Source organism: Triticum dicoccoides, chromosome 6B, assembly GCF_002162155.2.
Source record: "Triticum dicoccoides isolate Atlit2015 ecotype Zavitan chromosome 6B, WEW_v2.0, whole genome shotgun sequence".
Lineage (NCBI taxonomy): Eukaryota > Viridiplantae > Streptophyta > Magnoliopsida > Poales > Poaceae > Triticum > Triticum dicoccoides.
This window is the reverse complement of record NC_041391.1, coordinates 233,036,996-233,053,212: the sequence shown is the minus strand read 5'-3', so window position 1 is coordinate 233,053,212 and position 16,217 is coordinate 233,036,996. Positions and strand designations below refer to the sequence as shown.

The following is a 16,217-nucleotide window of genomic DNA, read 5'->3' as shown; positions in this document are numbered from 1 at the left end:
TTTAGGTGTGTTCCCTCGGCAGTGAGGGGGGCTTCGATGACAAGTTGTTGCGGTGACGGCGGTGCGAGGCATCTGATCGGGACTGGCCGGGATCTTGGAGACGTGGAGATGTGCAGCGCTATGGATGAAAATCCTGTTCGGTTGTGGCCGGACCGGCGTTGATGGCACCTGCGGGTGTCACTCACCTTCCCGGAGGCTTCGCCGAGTGCAACGCCATCTTCCCCGCGACCTCGTATCGGCAGCTGTCTCCGGGGCGAAAGCCTTGATTCGTCGGATCGGCATGATGGCAACGTCTTTGTGGTTGTTACTCTGTTGGGAGCATTGTGCTGGGAGACTCGAGGTCCCATGATGCGCTCCTCCGATGTTCACCGCTGCCCGGATCTTTCTCCTCCGGCGTCATGTATGGTCATCGCTGGCTATTCCAAGGAAGCTGGAGTTGCTGTTCTTCGGAGGTCTTCAGTGTTGGCCGAGACGCGGCGAGGGGCTCGGTGTTGGGGTAGGCTTTTTGTGCCGTAGCTGCGTTGTTGTGTTTGGTTGTCCTTGTACGAACCTGTGTGAAGTTGGTCGCCTTCATTGTTCGCAGCGAGTGGTAGACGTTGTTGTATGTCTTATTTCTCTCTTTCTATAAAGCTGAGGTCGCGTACCCTCGGGAAAAAAAAACTTGTGGACTTTTGTATCGGTTGATTGGGGTAGTTGGTCGACGGGGCGTCGTTGTCTCGCCATCTTCGGCGGTTCTGCTCCCCACTTCTCCCCTTTCGCCTTCTGGTCCAAACACTGTAGTACTCGTTTACCAGCAAGATGTCTCTCCAACAACTGCCCAACAAACGATCATAGATATAGAACGGTAGGAGCATATGGGCGTCAGCCACTACTGTTCCATACTTCCATCGACCGAACCCAAATCCAGAAACTATCAGCTAAAGTAGTATAGAAGAAGCAACCGATCGCACATGGATCGATGATTATTCAAGGAACAGATAAAACACTCCATGCTCTTGCAGCTTATTCACATCACAGGATGTGCATCTATCAGTAGTAAGTAATATGCCTTTTAGTGATCTAAAACGTCTTATACTACTTTAGGGAGTACAAACAGAGGAAAAGGAAGAACGGAGTAGCCATGCGCAAGCCTGGCGAGAGCTCCGATCGATGCTCCTCCTTACGTTATGCGGTGAGTGCGTCCACGCTGTATGTACATGTGGAGTGCGCGCGCGGCGCGTGCACGGTCGGCGGTGATCACGAGAGGTAGGTGCCGCAGACGCCGGCGCCGGCGCGGCAGCCGCCGCAGGCGCAGCCCCTGCCGCCCACGAACACCGGCCCGTTCCCGCGGGAGGAGGAGCGCCGCCGCCGCCTCCCTTCCTCTTCCCCGTCGCCGCTGCCGACGGCAGAGGAGGCCGCCAAGATGACCAAGGACAGCACGGACATGCACAGGATGATGACGCAGAACACCACGTCCCCGCCGCCGGCCACCGCGGAGTCGTGGGTCTCGATGACCACGCTCGCCATGGCGCTCCTCCTCGTCTTCCTCCTCGCTGGCGACGATTCTTGCGAGCTTGGCTACCCCTGGAGGCTGGAGCGCGCGCACGGTCGTGGCGTGAGCGGGATATGTGAAACGGACAGGAGTTTCGCTTATACGAAGGCGAAGAGGCGGAGCGATGCTTATCCAAGAGAGAGGAATTGCGACCTCCGCAGCTGCAATAATGGCATATGGGACTCCGCCCTCTCGTTGGATGATGACGACGTCGCCTGATTTGTTCCCTAATAACAACTAGATCGGCAACGCGCCAAGGGGTGCCGGTCCTAACGATATGGTGAAGCAAGTAGTTTTCGAGTTAGTAGAAATCCTGGTTTAGCGTACGTATTGAAATAGGACAATAAAATAACGAAGAAGAAGAAGAGGAAAAAGAAGAAGAAACATTCATTTCTAATAGAAGACATCATCGAGTTCAACATCGTCGTGAGATTGTTCAGTACATTCATGAGACCATGAAAGGTAACCACTTCCATCCAGTTCAGTACCAAGAGGGCGAACATGAGAGAGCAATGTCCTAATCTAAAACAAAGTTTGCAGCACATCCATGCATAAGCAAGGCAACTGCCCAATATAGATTAAAGTTATGCCAAAAACAACTTCGCTACAAAGGTAACATCTAAAAAAGCAGGTTACTAAACACTTACTAATGATTCAATACTAAACATCAAGGTTCATCACACGACATTGGATAACTTCACACCAAATCATACTTGTTGTAAAAAAATATATAAATATACTCAGAACAACCTTCCAGGAGCGTTAGTGCATTTCATAAAACAATGATGTAAAGGGGGACATCCACGATACAACATATTTGTTGGCCCTCAAATTTCACTTCTATCTTCATCTATATTTGTTGGCCCTCAAATTTCACTTCTATCTTCATTTAGTATAGGTAGCATGCCTGCTAATTTAGCTCCCTACCAATGCACTGGCTTTGCTTCTGTGGAATTGTCTTCTTCTCTAATTACCAAAACTGTTGGTCAGCTGCTATTAAATGGTCAATAATATCGTCCGGCTGGTAGAGACATCTCTCACCTATGATGACTCATTTGTGAGATACTCCTGAGAACCTGAGTGAACAGAGCTAGATGCTTTGATCTTGGATGTGGACTCCAAGTATACTGATTAAGAATGCAAATAAGGGAGACATCAGAGAAGACATTATCAAACAACACAAGATGCACGCGTAAGCATCCATACCTCTTGGCATAATACTCGCAGCAGTGCTGGAGGCTAGCATCACAGGACGAGTCGACGACAAAGGCTGATTCGTGGGAGCCACAACAAACTGGCCTGAAGATTTTGGCATTGCGGAGTCAATGTTGGAGCTGGAGGCGCTCTTGGGGACGCATGCAGGTTGACACACCATGGAGATCAGTTTGGAAATGCCTGAGAAAGGAGGCGAAACACGATGTGGCATCTAAAGTAGCATTAGCTTTTTAGGTGAAATCTCAGGCAACACAAGTTTACCCGGAGTGAAAAGGTTGCATCTGGGCTGCGAGTAACAGTCCTAGATGCAGCTGGAAGAGATCCTCTGCTAGCTAAGAACATAAGTTCCTGGTACTGTAACGATAAGGAACAATTATTCAGTTTAGCCAGCAAACCTAAATGGCATGAAAACCAATAAGAAGAAACTGTGTTGTATGCTGAAACGTTGTTGAAGAAATTGAAAGAACCAACATAGAAGATAGTTAATTGCGCTGTCTTTGGCTTGGGCACGCCCCTGTAAAAATAGGACAAGCAAACGGTGCAAAAATTATCTACCTTGATTTACAGACACCAACGGTAGAAGCAGCGACCGCATTATTCATCATGAAAGGCGGTTGTTTAAACAGGCTACCAGCATCAATGCCATTAAGGAGCTTAGGCGAAGTCTGAACTATGAACATCAGATAGTTGGGATTGAACGGCGACAACATTGGAATCACTCTAGCGACATTAGGAGCATGCTGCTGCTGTGGAGGCTGCCCACGTCAAGCCTGGCAGCGGCGGCGCGCTGCAATGGCTCTCAGCACCAAACGATCTCTGCACGACATAACGAGCACACGACAATTAGCAAAACTGGCAGCGTCTACATACGCTGCTGGATAAAGATAATAATTAGAATTGCTTCCTACTTTTGCCAGCACAATTGCGCACCTATTGCCAGCACAATTGCGCACCTATGCAAACTTATAATTATGAAGCTGAACAAGCATGGATGGAACTGTTAACCAACAGAATCGCTAATTGTACAGTGGAAAATATAAAGCAAGCTGACGCGAACAGAGGCTGGAACAAGCGCTGCCAGGTTAAACCACACACTGGGATATCTTAGGGCGATTTGCGTTTTAAATGTACTTTTAGGCTACCCACATGTTTGGTTCTGCATATAAATGAAGATCGCAGCACAAAAAAATAAATAAAGAATACACTATTTGTCACTATCTAAGCAGGTGACCAAGAATTTCAAAGGAATTAACCGTATGACAGTAAATTAAATAGCCACCATCTTAAATAGCATAAGAACAACATACACACCAAGAAGAAACTACACGGCATAACTCAATAGCTATTTAAAAGAAGTATTCCATATAATATATAAAACTTGCTTCTTATTCCTTCTATTACCTAGCGACACACAAAGAGAACTCATTATTTAGCTTAAAATCATTACTATTCCATTTTGTGGAAATTCAAAAAAGAAAAATAATTTTAGCAGAACTAAAAGTTACTTTAAATCATTAGTTACCACTATTAATGATATGAAATTCCCTCATTTGAAATTGAAACACTAACATACATGTTGTGTGCTGCTCTTTGTTCAAGCATGGGTAAGGAACAAAGTCTTACTTGGATTCTGCAGAAGCTACCTTATATCCTTCCACTTCCTCTCATTTCTTCACTACCAGAAAAATGAGCCCGTCAACATTACAGGATAAAGAAATATATGTACATCCGTGAAGCAAGCTCATGTAAAATTAGGTAGCAAGGCATGTGAGCAAAAGATAGATTAACCTGTTTTTCTGCAAGCCTCAACAAAAGGATTGAACAGAAAAATTTGCTTCTTGGATCAGAACATACACACAATCGGTGATCAATGGATTCCAAACTGGTAAAATAGAAAACGATATGGAAGTTCTTAATTCAGTGAATTTTTATATTTTTACATTTTAAAACTTGACAATTCAGGAGGTAAAAACAATAGCAGGATGTTCCTTGAAACAATAAGAATAAACATGACTTGATTTGAAGATGAATCTCGTTTTCTACACAACTTATGGGGTAACTCATAGCTTCATTTTGGTTTCAAGTTTAGCAGTGCTAATTGTCGCTAGCGCACTAAAATCAGGCTAGAGATACCACAATATCAGCAAGCAGCAAGGATCAACAAAAGTTCTAACAACTCTGAATAGCAACCAGGCACAGGCAAAACAATAGTTCTAACAACAAAGAAAATACATACCAAAGTAAAAAATAGGGTGTCATCAAGAATGCCTAATTGTTCAAGTATACATTATGGGCTCAGATTCTCCTTTTCTCGATCATATGACCCACCCCCGTCATCTCTTATCACCAGATCAATCTGTTTATAGAGTGGAGCTGCCCTGGTTATCACTCAACAAGAATGACGATCCAAGGACAGAACAATAAGTATCACAAGATCAAAAAGGATCCTAGAGACAAGAGGGAGGATCCAACTTGATACCCACAGGTGTCTTGATTGCTCAAAGGCACATTTATTTCAGCCATGGTTAATCATCATTGCCCTAGCAAGAATGGCCTCCGACCGGTGGGGCACGTGACTGGACGCACAGGCCATGCCCGCACACACGGTCGCTGACGGCACGCAAAGGGCCCCACACGCCAGCGAGCACGGGTCGAATAGACCGAGTGAGCGACGCTGCGAGCCAAACGAGCTAACCCATCGATACAGCGCCCTGGTTTTCGATCGGTCTCATGTTTCTGGATGTTCTTACAAGGGTGAAACTGCCCTGGTTATCACTCATCAGAAATGACCATCCAAGGACAGAGCCACTAAAATAAGAACATGATCAAAACGGCAAAGAAACGAGGGGGTATCCAACTTAATACCCACAAGTGCCTCGACTGCTCGAGAGCATGCTTATATCAGCCATAACCGATCATATGTTTCAGGTATTAGCCACAAACGTGTATCTCATATACATGTAAACAAAACAATATGTACAAAGAAATTTCTCTTTGGGCTAGGTAAAATAATCGCTTTAGTTCTAAAGTAAAAAGAAAATCTTCAGTTTACGTGCATCTCATATGAAAACAGCAGGCCCCTGATACTCCATCACACAAATAGAGTGAACAAATAAAGGAGCAAGCATTCACATAGTCAGAACAGTTTATCACAAAGTACAGCCAAAGGGTGTGGCTTACCTTATGAATGAACCAAACGGCACCAACAGTACCAATCAGCCTCCAACAGCACAAAGGGCCTCAACGTTTCACCTCCAAACTGAAACAAACAAGCAAGCAGAAAGTAAGTTATGTTATACTGACACAAACAGTATACGGCTGTAGTTTAACTCAGCAGGACGTATCAGAAAATATCGAAATAGTAAGTTATGTTATGCTTCTAAGCTCAAAAGCATGCATTGATGCTTACCTAATGTCTCGGACGGATCCACCGACAGACCGTTCTTTCCTTCAGGTACTCCCATTTTCTCAACCAGGACCTACAAGAAACCAACCAACAAATTAATCATCATGGAAGCCTAAGAATGGAATGTCTTCCAACATCAATACTGTCTGAATTTGGACTGACACAACCAAAACTCTAGTGATAACTGTATCCTAAACTGTTCAGTTGTGGACCAAGTAAGCACCACCATATTTAACATACTATGAAATTCAAGAAAACTGAGAATAGCATGAAATGTATCAATCCTCACCTTTAAAGCAGCCTCGGTCGGCATTCCGGTGGAAACATACTGGTTTGAATAATGTGAGACACTGGCATCATTGCACACAGCGGCAACCTTCGCAATCATCTCAAGATTTGCATCCATCCTCCCTGCAGGCCAGTAGTAAAAATTTTCCATCACGGGGATCATGCGACGTGCCGTCCACCTTGAGCTCCTAACTTTCCATGGGGCATCACCGATCGCAGCGAGCTTTGAGACTGACATCTGGTTGGTGGTCAGTGTCCGAGTCTTGTCAGAGCAGATAACGGTGGTGCAGCCCGGAGTCTCCACATTGGGCAGCTTTCTCACGAGCGCATTCTTGGCGGCCATCTTCCTGGTTCCGAGGGCGAGGTATTTTTTCCCTTGAATGTTCAGGATTCAGTTTCTTGAGCTATTGCATTCACCCTAAGTGCATGTGCAACAATTCTTAGACAACAGAAACATGGGGAAAAAAGCAAGAGGACCAACATACATGAGATACAATTTTTTTTCTTCTGAAAACAGGAACATACTCCCTCCGTAAACTAATATAAGAGCGTTTAGATCACTAAAATAGTAATCTAAACGCTCTTATATTAGTTTACAGAGGGAGTACCTTATTAGCCTATAGAAGTGCCAGTGAATGCTCATCAGTAGATGAGAGAGAGCCACTTTCTTAATCAAATGGTACAAAACTGCTGAAAGAATAAACTGCTTGACCGAGCAAATTAGTCGGTACTCGCCAACCATATAATCGAGACAATTAGTTCATAAAGTATGCAATTTGCTCTTCCTGCAATAATGTATCAAGGTGAAGGCATCAATAATAGTGGACATCATAATTTAACCGCATGACCACTATTTTAAGTCCCATTAGTATGCAGACCAGTTTTAGAATCTAAAGTTGGATTGATGTGTTTAGTACAAGACAAAGAAAAAATTGAATCCAACGATTCCTCACACATATGGATAATTTGGAAAGGAATGCAAATGATTATGAGGACTAATCCTTAAACTTTATATTCGCGCCTAGCTTTCAAAAAGTAATGCATATATGAATATCCAGGATAAAACAAAATATAAGGACTATTCCTTAAACTTTATATTCGCATCCAGCTTTATATTCTCACCCACTATCATTCTGTGCACATTTTTTACTTTTCCAGTAGAATTAGAAAGTTAAAATCATCCCCAATTTTGTCAGAAGCAAAAATAAACTAAAAAAATAAATGCACATATGAATATTCAGGATAAGAAATAGAGTGCCACATGTCAAAATGCAACTTCCAAGCTACACATCAAAATGGATAAAATGCAACAATGTATATAGAAAGCATTGCGTGTTACCCAAAAATTTCTAATCGTGCTAGAGTTTTGTTAGTCATATTTTAAATAAGGTCACATTAGTTCGGTTAAATACACCTCTGTTGTTACAGCTCTGTAAGTTTGGGCCTGAATACACCTCTGTTGACCACTATGTGAAACTTCAGTCACAAAATTAAATTTAAAATGTTCTAAAGCAAAGAGCATCAGTAAGTGATACAGCAACTCTGCCTACATACATGATAAAGAACTTTAATGCCATATGTGTGTGATGGAAGCAAAAAAAATGAAATAAAAAATATTGCATCTGAACCATATTGATACTAAAAGGGTAGGCACAAGCTTTGCTACATTTACCACAAACGTGATATAGGGGACGCGGCTTGCCTCACATTGCATAGTCGAAAGCTAAATGAACATCACATTGACCATCCCAAAGTCCACGAGAACGAAAAACTCTAATCAAACTGGTTTTCCTAAGTAGAAACATAATTGTGCATCCTTTCATCAATTCAACAGAGATTAGAAATGCATAGACAAACAGATACCCCATGATAAAGAACAGATATTAGAAATGCATAGACAAACTCTAATCAAACTGGTATACCTTTAATTAATCTTTATATTGCACGTTCTACCTATGTGCAAAAGAACAGATACCCCATGATAAAGAACACAAACCACGTGTGCATCCACAATTTCTAATTAACCTTAATTGGGGACAGTATCCAAAATAGTCGCAAATTCACTTGCAAACTACCATACACAAAAAAAATCCAGAACTGTATCCCACAAATTCTAACACCTCAAGAAACAAAAAGGTAGAAGGAGATGAAAATGCAAGTGTTGAGATTGTATTCTTACCATGTCCTCTGGATAGTCACTGATGACATTCTTGGTTGAAAGATGTGCCTCTCACAAGGTGAAGAAAAATGTACAGAATTCTAACCAGCTGATTCACCGTGTCAACATGATATAAATGGAAGTGAGCCATAACAACTTCTAGTATATATACCTGAACACACATGAAATGAATGAAACTTCAGAGAAACATATCAAATCAATTTGAAAGTAGCAATCGTTGTCTAAACATCTCAAATATTTTCACAACTCAAAAAAGATGTTCTCCTCATCACCATGTTCTAATCATGAAGGAGTTTAACATCTCCACTCTATCATTCAGCCTAAAGATAAAAAAGAACTGATGCGGGAAGGAACTAAAATAAACATTCCGGGAACAGGTTGGGCAAAGAAGCGAAGCGTGCCTAAGTTGTGCCATCCATTGTAAAAAAATACCGAGCTTTTGAAATAAAAATAGGACTCCCCTGCATAATGTCGCATCTCGCAATCCAATCTGGTCGAACCACAATATGTTATCAAGTCACAAAGCCAATCAAGACACCTAACTGTAATGGTCGGAAATATAAGCTAAGGAACCATATGTATCAGCCAAATTGTTCATCAGCGTACAAATTAATACATCATATATTTAGATGAAGCAAACTAACAACAGAATAAAAATCCTCCCAACAGAATAAAAATCCTCCCAAATTAATACATCATATATTTAGATGAAGCAAACTAACACATCGTCGTACATAGGAGGTTCAGACTTCAAACATTCGTAATATCAAAGATATAATGATTCATCGGTGAATGCACACCCTTGTGCCATGTAAAGCTCACACATTTTCAGCCCACAAACAGAAAAGAAGGCGTTGAAAACTGAAGCGACCATGTGGGGGTGTTGCTTACCCGAGGAGCCATCGAGCTGTCGACCATGGATGCCCTGGTTGTCGTCCTCATCCACGGAGGGTGCCTGCAGCTCTGAATATATCAAACAAACAAGTAAGTAATCTGGAGGTGATAGTAGATACAGAACATAATCTTTCCCATGATATGATACAAGAGTATAATCGAAGCACATCAAGCACTACACACACAGCCATGAAACAGAGCATCTAGTACCACCTACCTAGAGCAGCACAAGAGAAAGAGATGAAGCCAGAGGTCGGAGATGTGGGATCACTCACCGGAGAGGGAGGATGTGTGCGTCGTCATCTTGGTCCTTGTGGATGGCGTCCATGGATTGGAAGTGGGGTGACTTGAGAATCCACTCCCTTGAGATGGCTTGTTGTTGCCTGGTGAGGCCCGTCCATGGAGAAGAAAGAAGCTTCATGAGCAGTTGAGCACGCACACACACACACACACAAAAGATAAGAGAAGGAGGATCTGGAATGTGAAACGGCCATGGGGATGGGGGTGCTTACCCGAGCTAGGAGCCGTGGAGGGGAAGGAGCACAGCAGGGTGAGACCATAGCGGCTCAGGTCGACGACGGCGCGTCGATGCCGCCGTGGATCTGGGCGCTGTCTCACCTCTCGCGCTCCGGGGGCGGGCGGTGGTTCCCCTTCTCGCCCCTGCACACGAGCATGCGGTGCGGCGGCGGCCGCTGGGCCAAGAAGACGACGGCGGTGTGGGGCTGGACCTGGACGGCGGTGGGGCTGGGAGGCGGGCACGGTGCAGCGTTTGGAGGGAGAGAGAGAGGTGAGGGAGGAGGAGAAGGAGGACCGGCGGGGGATGCGGCGTCGGACTGGATCTGGCGCAGCGCCTCGAGCGCCTTCTCAGTGTTGGTCTCCTGCCAGACGCCGACGGCGGCGTTGACGACGAGGATGAGGAAGATGACGAGCGGCTCGATGAAGGCCGGGGGCCGCGGCGATGGAGATGGCGCGCTCCGCCTGGATCTCCTCCTCCGCTCCGACCATGGAAGCGCCCTCTGCGGGGTCGGAGCAGGAGGGCTCGGGAGCCGACGAGGCGCCCTGAGACGCGAGCGGCAACGACGTCGGCGGCGCGATGGCAGGGGGTGTGCGGCGGCTTGGAGAGGAGATCGAGAGAGGGAGAGAGAAGGGCGGGGGGAGGGGGCGAATGGGAGGACGAAGAGGCCGCTGTCCTCATCTCATCCACCGACGGGCCAACCAGCGATGGCCACGCACGAGGCCTGGACGCGAAAAGACCAAACTACCCTCGGCGGGGGCAAGATATTACGTGCGGTGGCGCGAGATCTTTCCCCCGCCGACGCGCGCGACGCGGCGACCGGGCCGGAACCAAGCCGCGGTCGCTGACAACTGAGCCCAACCAGCGGACGGACCCACACGGCAGCGACTCTAGAACGGATAGAACGCAGTAAAAACGAGCGGGGGGAGGCGCCAGCAGCTTTTTTTTTTCGATCCGATTTGATCCGACGGCGCAGGTTCCTCCACCTATCGATCCAACGGACGAAAACGCATCAAGGGAGAGATCCAACGGCCGAGAATCGCTAATCGCTGAGAGAGCTCAGGCATCCATCCCTCTCATATTTCTGGATACTTTTCTTGAGCACTAAAGGTATCTGCAACGCACCCTCAAACTTTCCGCATCTGTCCAAACCGCGGACAGCCGTCCGGAGGCCAACTGTGTCCTGCATTTGTTTGTGGATCAGTCCCAACGTCTGTTCTGAAAACCAGGGCAAAGAGAAAAATTGAGCGGTGATGCAACCTGGGAAAGTATCAGGCATCATGCACTCCCATCCTTGGATACTCCTGGTGCTCCAAATTTTAAAAAACATTCTTAAATGTTTTAAAAAATTCCCGAAAAAATGTGAATGTTCATAAAAAAAGTGACTATAACCTTAGGTTCAAACTCGAAATGCACATTGAGAAACAAAAAAGTGAAATCCAGATGTAAATAGTGTCAATGTTGTTTTTGTCTTTTTTTACACTATTCATGCTAGATTTCACATTTTTATTTCTTACTGTGCATTTTCAGTTTGGACCTGAAATTTTAGGAGCTGTAGTCACATTCGTTGTAAACATTCACATTTTTTCCAGAATTTTTTGAAACATTTAAAATTTATTTTTTATTTTATTTTGGAGCACGGGGAGTACCCAACGATGAGAGTACCAAATACTTTCCCGATGCTACCCACCAGCAACGCCTTACCCAATCGGCTAATGCCACCTAGCACCATATCTTGTCTTTAATTTAAGAAAATATTGTTATTCCAGCAGCAGCAGACCCATTGTACTTCACATGCAGGATGATATTAATGCAGCAGAACCACTCCATCTCTTCTTCTACACAATAAATCCAACCTTTTATTTGACCTTGACTAACTTCAAACATTCATATATTTTAAACCATATATTCGTTTTTGAATTTATATTTATATTTCAACCCCTTGAGAAAAAACCTTTAAATAAGATCAATCATGGATATTTTTCAACCATGTTTAAATACGAATGTACATTTCACATTTGCAAAAATCAATTTCACAGTGATTCATTATAATTCCACTTTTCTGTAGTTACTATTTCACGTTAGTGAAAATCCATAATCTGTAATTTCACTCACTTGAAATCTTTTCAATAACATGATTTTAATTAGTTTCACAAGTTGACATTCAATTTAATATTTTTGTTTAGTTTCAGAATCTACTTTTCACTTTTCACTGGTTGTTTCGCAAAAATCACATCTATTTCAATTACATGTTTTTAATAACGTATGTTCCTCTTTTAGAATAAATTGTTACACATTTCTAAAAAATCAGTTTCACCAGTTGACATTTCAGTTTCGTATTATTTTTCAGTTTTAGAACATACATTTCACATTGCACTGGCTTATTTCGCAAAACTCCCACCTATTTAAATTGCACATTTTTGAAATAACATATTCCACTCTTTTGAAATAAATTGTTACACATTTTCAAATAATCAGTTTCATAAGTTAACATTTCAGTTTCATATTGTTTTTCACTTTCGCAACCTATATTTCACCTTCCACTGGCTTGTTTCACAAAAATAACATCCATTCCAATTACATATTTTTGAAATAATATATTTCACTCTTTTGAAATAAAGTGTTACAATTTTTTAAATATTCAGTTTCAAACTTGCCATTTCAGTTTCATAATTGGGTTTAATAGGTGTCAAGTTGGTCTCACATATTTCTACTGAAATAGGTCTGTTTCATATTTTTCTAGTGAAATAGGTTTGTTTCGCATGGGAAATGTGAAACCTTGAAATTTAAACGTGTTCGAAATGTATCCAAGATTGGTCTAGTGCTAAAGGTCTTCGCGTCAGGAGTTCAAATATATAATTTATTTCAAAAATGAACTTGTGGTTCAATAGATATGTACGATTTAATTTTGCCAAGACGAATTAAAAGGTTGGATTTATTATGTGAGAGAAGGGGAGAGAAAGTGGACTGGGGATGTGGTTCTCGCGGGAGAGAGAGAAAGAGATAAGGATGGGCTAGATATTACTCGGTTGTGGGGTTCACTTGCTGTATTGGTCAGGGTATTCATTTCATATATCAAAAAATGAGGAGAAAAGATTGACCAGCGCGCGAATCTTAAAGCATACAACGGACGATGATTCCTCGCCGCTCGATACCATTAACTCTCAAGACGAATTTGCAAAAGCAGGGGCTTTACTGGACTCCGGACACCCGCCACGTCGGACTCCGACACCCCGGGCCCACCCAAAACTGAGGCAGAGCCCACACATTCGGAGCTAGCCGCACTGTTTCCATGACAATACCCCCTTTCTCAACCCTCTCTGTTACTATCCCTCCACTCTCCACCCCAATTTTCATCCTAACTCGTCGCCGCCGCCGCATGGACCCATACGAAAAGCTACCGGAGACGTCGGAGCTGTTGGATCTGGTGAAGGCGGCCGCCCGAAAGATCAACTCGGTGACACGACAAGCCCGCTGCCTCAAACAGAAGGCAAAGGAGGCACCACTTAAAAACAAGGGCGGCGGTGGCGGCGGGCGTGGCGGATGTTAATCCACAAGTATAGGGGATCTATCCTAGCATTTCTGATAAGTAAGAGTGTTTAACCCAATGAGGAGTAGAAGGAATTGGATTGTGGAAAGTAGCAAAACATCACTGTAAAATGCTGCAAATATTGTTTTATTGATTGTTTGATAACAAATGTAGTTGTAAGAAAGTAAATAGTAACAAAGTTGCGAAGGTGCATCTAGTGGCATGATGATCCACAAGTATAGGGGATCAATCATAGTCCCTTCGATAAGTAAGAGTGTCGAATCCAACAAGGAGCAGAAGGAAATGACAATTGGTTTTCAACAAGGTATTTTCTGCAAGTACTGAAAGTAGCACTGATGGATTGTAGCAAGATAATTCATAACAAGTAGCAATGGTAACAAGGCGCATCAAGGTGGCCTAGTCCTTTTTATAGCAAAGGACAAGCCCGAAAGTTCTCTTATAGCAAGCAAAGAATTCTCGAGGACACATGGGAGTTGTCGTCTAGTCACGTTTATCATGTTTAGTTGATTCACGTTCACTACCTTGATAATTTGATATGCGGGTGGACCGATGCTAGGGTGTTGTTCTTACTTGAACAAGCAAACATCTTATGATTACCCCCTCTCGCAAGCATCCGCAACTACGAAAGAAGAATTAAGATAAATCTAACCATAGCATGAAACATATGGATCCAAATCAGCCCCTTGTAAAATAGCGCATAAACTAGGGTTGAACCTTCTGTCACTCTCGCAACCCATCATCTACTTATAACTCCCCAATGCCTTCCCTTAGGACTAAGTATGGTAAAGTGTCATGTAGTCCATGTTCACATGACACCACTAAAGGAAGAACAACATGCATATCATCAAAATATCGAACGAATACCAAGTTCACATGATTACTTATAACAAGACTTCTCCGATGTCCTCAAGAACAAAAATAACTACTCACAAATCATATCCATGTTCAAGATCAAAGGGGTATTGAAAATGATGAAGTAACTGAAAATTTAATCTTCCACCAAATAAACCAACTAGCATCAACTACAAGATGTAACCAACACTACTAGCAACCCACAGGTGCCAATCTAAGGTTTGGGACAAAGATTGAATGCAAGAGATGAACTAGGGTTTGAAAGGAGATGGTTCTGTTGAAGATGTTGATGAAGATTGGTCCTCCCACGATGAGAGGATCGTTGGTGCTGTCAATAGCTTCGATTTCCCCCTCTCGGAGGGAAGTATCCCCGGCAGAATCGCAATGCTAGAGAGCAAAAGTGCTCCTACCAAGGTTCCGCCTCGAGACGGCGGCCCTTCATCCCGAAAGTATTCTTCTCATTTGTTCTAGGGCAAATAGCATCTTATAGGAGAATATGGGCCCTGGAGGCCTACTGGTGGGGCCACGAGCTTAGTAGGCACGCCCTAGGGAGAGGGGCACGCTCCCTGAGCTCGTGGCTCTCTGGTGGCCCCCTCCTGGTATTTATTCCGCCAATATTTTTTATATATTCCAAAATAATTCTTTGTAAATTTTCAAGTCATTTGGAGTTGTGGAGAATATCTATCTCTATTGTAGCTTTTTCAGGTGCAGAATTCCAGCTACCGGCAATCTCCCTCTTCATGTGAAACTTGCAAAATAAGAGAGAAAAGGCATTAGAATAGCATCATGAAGTGAAATAATGACCCAAAACATATAAGTAACCATAGGAAAACATTGATGCAAAATGGACGTATCATGGTCCAATCCTTAATTGTGCTAAGAACAAGCTAGTTGTATTGCTTATATGGAGCAAAGCTTTCTCGAGGACACATGGGAATTTCATATAGTTACTTCTATCAAGATTCATTGTGTTACCGTTCATCGTTTTGATAATTTGTTGTGCGATGAAACCTATGATAGGTGTTGTTCTTACTTGAACAATGCTACCTCTTGAGCATGCGTTGGTTTTCCCTTGAAGAGGAAAGGGTGATGCAGCAAAGTAGCATAAGTATTTCCCTCAGTTTTTGAGAACCAAGGTATCAATCCAGTAGGAGGCTACACGCAAATCCCTCGTACCTACACAAACAAATAAGAACCTTGCAACCAACGCGATAAAGGGGTTGTCAATCCCTTCACGGCCACTTGCAAAAGTGAGATCTGATAGAAATACTAAAATAAATATTTTTGGTATTTTTATGATATAGATTGGAAAGTAAAGATTGCAAAATAAAGTAGATCGGAAACTTATATGATGGAAAATAGACCCGGGGGGCATAGGTTTCACTAGTGGCTTCTCTCAAGATAGCATACGTATTACGGTGGGTGAACAAATTACTATCGAGCAATTGATAGAAAAGTGCATAGTTATGGGAATATCTAGGCATGATCATGTATATAGGCATCACGTCCGCGACAAGTAGATCGAAACGATTCTGCATCTACTACTATTACTCCACACATCGACCGCTATCCAGCATGCTTCTAGAGTATTAAGTTCATAAGAACAGAGTAACGCATTAGGCAAGATGACATGATGTAGAGGGATAAACTCAAGCAATATGTTATAAACCCCATCTCTTTATCCTCGATGGCAACAATACAATACGTGCCTTGTTGCCCCTGCTGTCACTAGGAAAGGACACCGCAAGATTGAACCCAAAGCTAAGCACTTCTCCCATTGCAAGAAAG

The 16,217-nt window shown here is 43.3% G+C and overlaps 1 protein-coding gene and 1 long non-coding RNA gene across 8 annotated transcripts; both read right to left on the bottom strand.

The window, feature by feature from the left end:
- Positions 1-906: 906 nt before the first annotated feature.
- Positions 907-1,725, bottom strand: LOC119323949. The gene has a single exon (XM_037597661.1). It carries the CDS (start codon positions 1,504-1,506, stop codon positions 1,237-1,239), a length of 270 nt encoding a protein of 89 aa, XP_037453558.1. The 5' UTR covers positions 1,507-1,725; the 3' UTR covers positions 907-1,236.
- Positions 1,726-2,079: 354 nt separating this feature from the next.
- LOC119324073 lies at positions 2,080-10,689 on the bottom strand. 7 transcript variants are annotated; one of them, XR_005156757.1, is made up of 13 exons: positions 10,026-10,689; positions 9,789-9,896; positions 9,511-9,582; positions 8,620-8,770; positions 7,049-7,225; positions 6,442-6,858; positions 6,156-6,225; positions 5,927-6,005; positions 4,370-4,416; positions 3,302-3,562; positions 2,738-3,100; positions 2,573-2,658; positions 2,080-2,497 (listed from the first exon to the last, which is right to left on the bottom strand). It is a non-coding gene; the product is annotated as an uncharacterized LOC119324073 (long non-coding RNA). The 7 variants fall into 7 exon arrangements; XR_005156760.1 differs by lacking the exon at positions 7,049-7,225 and adding an exon at positions 4,535-4,628 and having other exon boundaries at positions 4,370-4,421; XR_005156759.1 differs by lacking the exon at positions 7,049-7,225 and adding an exon at positions 4,535-4,628.
- Between the last annotated feature and the right edge of the window lie 5,528 nt (positions 10,690-16,217).

Bases quoted from the DNA above. Each gene is read 5' to 3' on its own strand.
- LOC119323949 (XM_037597661.1), bottom strand. From the start codon at position 1,506: ATGGCGAGCGTGGTCATCGAGACCCACGACTCCGCGGTGGCCGGCGGC.